Source organism: Penaeus japonicus, unplaced genomic scaffold (assembly GCF_977035675.1).
Source record: "Penaeus japonicus unplaced genomic scaffold, GWHDUDI00000001_assembly GWHDUDI00000026, whole genome shotgun sequence".
Taxonomy (NCBI): domain Eukaryota; kingdom Metazoa; phylum Arthropoda; class Malacostraca; order Decapoda; family Penaeidae; genus Penaeus; species Penaeus japonicus.
Window position 1 is genome coordinate 20,204,333 of NW_028234428.1, and position 7,374 is coordinate 20,211,706.

Here is a 7,374-nt window from a genome sequence, read left to right on the forward strand (position 1 = left end):
AAAAAAATCAATAATATTACATAACCCCCCCGAAAAAGAAAAATCAATGAAAAAAATCAATAATAATACCCCCCCAAAGAAAAAAAAATCAATACTCCCCGAAAAATCAATATCCCCCCCCCCACGAGAAAATCAATACCCCCCCCCCGGGAAAATCAATATCCCCCCCCCCCCCGGAAAAAATCAATAATCCGTGGCACGGTGGGGCCTATTCTATCCTACTCCTCTGACACTGCGGGACCATGAGATGACATGGTTTGCTGAGTTGTAATGCGGCGGAGAGGAGGCAAAAACACGTCCGATCACCACGGCGGCTAGACTCAGAGAGGAAGGGATTTTCAATTGGCACTTGTTTCTGATATTTAGCTAATTCTCATTTACGTTTATTTATCATCTCCATTTAAACGATTTTAAGACCTTGATAATGTCGGAAAATCAAATGATGTTTTTAATTTCAGTTATATATTTCGAAAGGCTTGTAAGAAATAGAAGTAAACATTACAAGGAATATGCAGTTGGTGATGCAATGTTTCAAATTGCATGTATACGACGAAAGTTTCGGAAATAATGTATTAGGTGATACAATACAACTGGATTACAAATGCAATCGTGAATATATAACAATTTACATATATACTATTTTAAACAATGATAATTATCCGAGTCAACCAAAAGCTACTTAATGTATGTTGCTAAACCCCATTATAGTAGTCTAAACTGAAATGCAAACATGTGAACTATTCTATTCTAAATGACCAGGAGTAAATAAGTACATAATTCACTTAAAATCAACACATTCACCCAATACCTGATAAAGTCGTTTGGTTCATTTCACTTATATAGTTATAATTTATATTGTAATGTTATGATAGCTATGCAAAGTTATAAAGATCATTCAGTTCAAAATGACCTACATTATATCTAAGGTATTATTGTGGTCAGAAGTTTCTTTCAATTCCACACGGTTACTTCACACGGAGCTGCACCCTTACTGGAAGCCACGTTTCACAGACACACATACACACACGCACACAACCACAAGAGAGAGAGAGAGAGAGATGGGGGGGGGGGGGGGCACCATTTTATAGTTTATCAGTACTCTTCTTTCTTTCCTTGTTTTTTTTTTCTTTTGGATGATTGAAGACTGAAGGTAATGTGTACCTTTGATTGATGGGTGTATTTTCTTGCCCCTCAAGCAAAGATTTAGGAACTTTATTGTTGCACGAGGAGAATCAAATAGCAGTTGAAAGCGTTGTCTTTATTAATATTCAACCTGGAATATAAATGATCCATGAATCCTGTACAAATACTATAAAGTACATGGTTGCTAGTAAATCTTGGGTATTTATTACATTACAATAACAAAACAATATTCTTGAGTATACAGGGAAACTTAAAACTTCAAACAATGAATTCCTCACACATGTACCTAAATCACAATAACAAAATACAATAACAAAACTTCAATGATATATACACAACATAATTCAAATAAATCTCATATAAATAATATTCATCCAAGTACAGAAATGAAATAATCAGAAACTCACTTCTTTCGCCTTTGCCCTTTCCACAATCTCCTGTGCAAATTTCTTCCGGTCCAGCAGCATTAATCCAATACTCAATGCCCTACAGAAGGAAGTCACTTTGTTTCTGAGACACTAAACACTAATTCAAGTAAATCATAAATCCGTATCAATGTTCAGGGATCACAAAGGTTCAAAACAAAATGTACAGTTCCGTCCACGTGACTTCCTCCGTCCAACACAACCAAAACACGAGCCACAACCGCAACGCCATCTACAATACAAGATCTCTCTCGCGCGTAATTTGAAATATCGTTCACGATACACTCGGCCCCCCAAACACCTTGAAATCCAATGGTGAAGAATACCCCGACATACTATTCTCTCTCCTCAACAGGTAGTAAAACAACCAACCTGTGCACCGATCTCTTCATGAATTTATCTCTTTCCCCTTCATAGGTGGATCCTTCATTGCAGGATTTATATCTTACTGTTACATCCCTAACCATTGAATCTCTTCCAAACTCTGTAGACACAACCTCACCCATCTTCCAGGTCCCTCGTATCGCATTAGAGTCTTGGATCAACACAATATCCCCAATCTGAATGTTTCTAAATTTGCTGTGCCACCTTTTTCTTACAATCAACATTGGGAAGTAGTCCCTCTGCCAGCGCTTCCAAAAACTGAATACAATATTCTGTGTGAAATGTAATCTCTTATTAAGAGTAGACCCCAAATCAAATTTCCCAAATGGTGCCTCTCTATTGCTTCTACCAAGTAATAAATCATTCGGGCACAAATAGCTCCCAAGTTCAATAGTGTACCCAGGTTTCATACCTATTGGACGGCTATTAATGAGGTTGGCTATTTCAAACAAGACTGTATGAAATTCAGCATAAGTCAGAATACTTTCACCAATTGCCTTCTGAATACTCATTTTTACAGATTTAATCAAACTTTCACAGGATCCATTTAGCCATTGAATGACCACTCAACACCCTTATTGCTCATAGATCTTACAATGTGTCGCTTGTCCAATTCTCTACTGATTTTGATCAATTCCTTATTAGCTGCAACCATCTGCGTGCCATTATCTGAGTGAATAGAATAAGGATATCCTCTTATGCTTACAAATCTTTGTATTGCACCTATGAATGCCTCTGTACTATAATTCTCTACTATATCTAAATGAACAGCTCTACTAGACAAACATGTGAAAATGACACCAAAGCATTTACCATGAGTTCTACGTTTAACAGAATCTCTAATAGCAAAGGGCCCAAACAAATCAGTAGCAGTATGATAAAATGGGGGAGATGGTTTTAGTCGTCCCTCTATGACTTGCCCCATACATTGTTCCTGCAGATTCTTGTCAAATCTTCTGCATTTCACACATTTGCCTTTTACAGATTTTATCAGTCTGCGTGCCCCTGGAACCCAAAATTTGGAAAGTAGCTTCGCTAATGTTGTTTCAATTCCCTCATGATTCACATTGTGCAATTCAGTTACAATCAATCTTGACAAAAGGTGATCCTTTGGTAAAAAGATAAAATTATCTCTGTTCCAGTTATTCTTTAACCACGTCTGGATTCTACATCCTACAACCAATATTCCATTTTCCATTGAGGGTCCCAAATTCTTAAGTCTAAGCCTCCAGTCAGTGATACCCTTCTGGGCTTCCATTATCCATAGTCTTTCAGCTGATTCAACAAATTTGTTGGACGGCATTTCAAATAATGCCTTAAGTGACTTTCGTTTATACACAGATAAAACTCTGGCAGTAACCTTAATCAGTTTATTGTAGCTGTTAAATCTACCCAAGTCAAAGTCTTCCATTTGTATGCAGCTCTGGCCCTCAGGTTGGAGAGAACTCTCACACACCATGACATTATCCTGGTTCATCAGCTCATTATCAACATTCTGATATATTGGCCATAATTCGCGAGGTTGACTGAAAAACTCAGGCCCGTTTTGCCAAAAACTCTTACTGTGCAGTTCACATGGTTCATGTGGTTTGGTTACAAGATCAGCAACATTGTGTGTGGAGTCTACCCACCACCATTCCATTGGCTCGGTCTTACTTTGGATTTCTGCCACCCTCGTGGCTACGAACGTTTTAAAGTAATAAGATTCCTTTTGGATTTGGGCCCTTACAATAGTCGAATCAACAATATGAATGATCTCCTGGAATCCCAATTTTAATTCTTTAATCAGAGTATGTCTCAACCTAGATGCCAGTACAGCTCCACAAAGTTCCAATCTGGGAATTGTTATCTGTCGGTTGGGAGCAATACGGTTTTTAGCGGCTACCAATCTCACAACTACTTCTCCTGAATTTAACACCCATCGTATATAAGCACAACATCCATATGCAAATTTGGATGCGTCTGAAAACAAAATTAATATTGGACATCCATCTACATTTAATGGCTTGATGCATCGCGGAAATGTTAAATTCTGAATGCCATAAAGCCCAATAAAAAATGCCTTCCACTCCTTTTGCATAGCTTCACTCATTGGCTCATCCCATTTGATCGTTTTGTTCCCCTCTGCATCTTCATTTGTAGTAATAAGATCTCTCATAAGAATTTTTGCCTTTAATACATATGGTGTAATAAGTCCTAAAGGATCATAAATTGACGCAATCTGGCTCAAAACCATCCGCCTGGTTAATACTGTCGGAAAGAATTCATCAAATTCATTTACATTCAAATCTGGTCCAGTATGTATCCTTTTTACTCTTTTGGAAAAGTTAATCTTTACCTTAAAGGAAAATTCATCCTTCATAGTACACCATTGCATGCCCAGGATTTTATGTATTGTTCCTTCTGACAAATTTATGTTCATTGCTCTACCATGATCACCACTCATTATCCAGTGTTTTATTCTGAACCCACCTTCTAGCAATACCTTCTCAATATCTTGGGTCAATATCTTTGCTGATTCCAAATCTCTCACAGACGTAAGTATATCATCCATGTATGTGTCATTACTAATAACTTGAGCCACAGAGGGGTAGAATTCCTTTTGCATCTCTGCAGTATAGCGTAAGGCTAGGGTGGCTATGGCACCACTCGGCCTATCGCCAAAAGTCACTCTTGTCAGCACGTACTGATCTGGTTGTCTGGTTAAATCCATATCCCTCCATAGGAATCTGTGAACATGCTCTTCTTCAGCTTGAAGCTTAACCGAATGATACATCTTAGATATATCTCCGGCAATCCCTATATAATTCTCGCGGAACCTTAATAAAATACCTATGAGACTGTTCAAAATGTTGGGTCCCTTTGCCCAATAGTCATTGAGTCTGTGACCCATATATTGAGTAGATGAGTCAAAAACTATACGTACTGGTGTAGATACAGAATCTGGTTTTAGTACAGCATGATGCGCAATGTAATGCACTGGTCCTTCATATGCATCAATCTCTGTTTTATCCAACTTCCGTGCAACACCTCTCATTATCATATCTACCAATTCCCTTTGGTAGGCTTCTGCCTGTTTTAGATCCAAAAGGAGTCGTTTTTCTGTCGACTTCAACCGTCCTAGTGTTGCAGCATAATTATTAGGTAACATGTAAGGTCTTTTAATCCAAGGATAGGAGGCAATCCATTGCTTGTTGTCCTCATCATACAAAAGCCCCTTCTCTATCAAGGCTAGCTCACGCTCTTCCTTTAGTGTAAGCTCCTCTGAGACAGGACATTTTCTGCACAAGCAACGAGCACACTGGGGAGCACAAGTCATACCTGCATTTTCCACAGAAAAAAATTCATCCAGTTTTCCCTTTAAATCATCCCTTTTCATATCAGTAACACCAAGATTTAGAATAAATTTGACATTATTGATTTCAGCCTTTGTGCCCAGATATTTGCTTCCATTTTCTGCTGGCAAGCACCCTCTAATACTAAATCCAAAAACATTCTCTGTTAATTCCAATCTATCCGCTCTAGCAATAGGTTGTGGAAGGAGAATGCTGTAGTCCGTTCCAATCAACATATCTAAATCCCCAAAGGGTCTTTTGAAATTCTTCCAGTCCACACTTGAGAACATCTGTGACAGTTCCGAGATATCAATTTTTGAAACTGGACTAGCAATCTCATCTATGCCTGTAGCAACAATATTATGCTTCTTACCCCATTTATCAACTAACTCAACTCTGTATTCCTTACTACTAAATTCCTCTGCCACATTTCCAACCTTTGTCATGGTACCCGATACAGGAATTCCTTGACTACCTAATTTCTGTGCCATTCTGTGTGTGATCAGTGTTATATTTGAGCCAGAATCCCATAAGACTTTAATGGGTACGTTTGAAGGGCTATACACAGTGGTAACATCTAATAGAACTGTGGGTCGCACTGAACAACCGCTTGAGATCACAGCTCCAATACCTTTAGTGAACGCTTCATGAAGCAGTGAATGATGTCGCCTGTTGCACAATGCATCATTAATCTTTACTGTACATTTCCTTATTTGATTACAGTTTTTAGAAATATGTCCCACTCGTAGGCAAATAAAGCAACTTCCCCTTTTCTTTGCTAGTTCTAAACGTTCACTTGCACTCATTGATCTAAATTTACCACACACAGAAGTATCATGCCCATTAAATTCATGTACCCAACACCACTGCTCTCCTCTGACTTCATCTCTGATGGTTATATGATTGCAAACTTTCATACACACTTGGCTCACCAAAGCCTTTGTGTCATTCAGCTCATCTTGCAATCCCTTGATCATCTCTAACAGCTGCGAATCAGTTTCTCTGCAAACATTAACATTCAATGAATTTCTTTTGCTTCTTTCACTTCTAACACTTGACTGACAATATTCAATCACCTTTCTCTCTGCTGTAAGGAATCCTAACAATTCAGCAAAATATTGTGTACTGTCTGAAATGTCCTGTGACCGTAGAACCCATCTACGCTTCTGCTCCCTAGGTAATATGCTTTCAATCATACTCACAATGTTAACACAGTTCATCTCCCTTTCTAAATTTACCTTTTTTAGATCCAAAAAACATCTCTCTACTTTACGAACCATATGAATGAATCCCCACTCATCATTGTCTGGGATGCACTTTAGCTCCTTTAAATCATTTATTACTTCATCAACCAATTTACGTGGTTCTCCATATTCCTTCTTTAACTGTGATATCATTTCATTGTAATCTCTTTCACAACCAATTATAACCCTTAGTGGGTCCCCTTCCAAACACTGTTTTAGAACTGCTGGGTTTTTACCATAGGATGGAACCACAATGCTGTTGAATTCATCAATAAATCCTGGGAAATTCCTAATGTTGCCACCAAACTTAGGCAACTTCATGGGCTCAATTTTCAGTTTAACTGAATGTTTCTCTTGTAATATACCACTTTCATCATCCTTAGGCTGATAACCAATAAGTTTGCAATGGGTATCACATTTGGTTTGTTCACACTCATTTAAGTATTCTGTTGCTTCTGTGATTACTGATTCCTTGCAGGCACTGTCTACATAGTACTCAATTAATTTCTCACAGGCAAATTCTAAGGTTTTAAATCTTCCTTCTATCTCACAGTACACATGCCTCAAGGCCTCAAACGCATCTCCTTTTTCTGCTCTGTCATGAAACAAATTAACTTTCCTGGTAAATTGCGTCTTGGCTGAAGCTCTCCTCTTCTTCAGGGAAGTCTCCCAGTCCCCATCATCCATTGCACTCCCCTTCATCTTGTCTTCGTCGCTCGGCATCGTAGAAGTTGAATTGTTGCACGAGGAGAATCAAATAGCAGTTGAAAGCGTTGTCTTTATTAATATTCAACCTGGAATATAAATGATCCATGAATCCTGTACAAATACTATAAAGTACAT

At 38.3% G+C, this 7,374-nt stretch overlaps 2 protein-coding genes across 2 annotated transcripts in view; both read right to left on the reverse strand.

Moving 5' to 3' along the window:
• Positions 1-1,243: 1,243 nt before the first annotated feature.
• Positions 1,244-7,374, reverse strand: part of LOC147468811 (uncharacterized) — a 6,594-nt gene continuing 463 nt past the window's right edge. The window contains exon 2 of the mRNA XM_086552096.1: positions 1,244-7,325. Within this exon, the coding sequence (XP_086408222.1) occupies positions 2,500-7,254 (4,755 nt within the window). The 5' untranslated portion in view covers positions 7,255-7,325 and the 3' untranslated portion in view covers positions 1,244-2,499. The remainder of the gene's footprint in view (positions 7,326-7,374) is intronic.
• Positions 1,262-2,464, reverse strand: LOC147468812 (uncharacterized). The gene is made up of 3 exons (XM_086552373.1): positions 1,941-2,464; positions 1,551-1,629; positions 1,262-1,273 (listed from the first exon to the last, which is right to left on the reverse strand). The coding sequence occupies exons 1-3, from the start codon at positions 2,462-2,464 to the stop codon at positions 1,262-1,264; spliced, it is 615 nt and encodes a 204-aa protein (XP_086408499.1).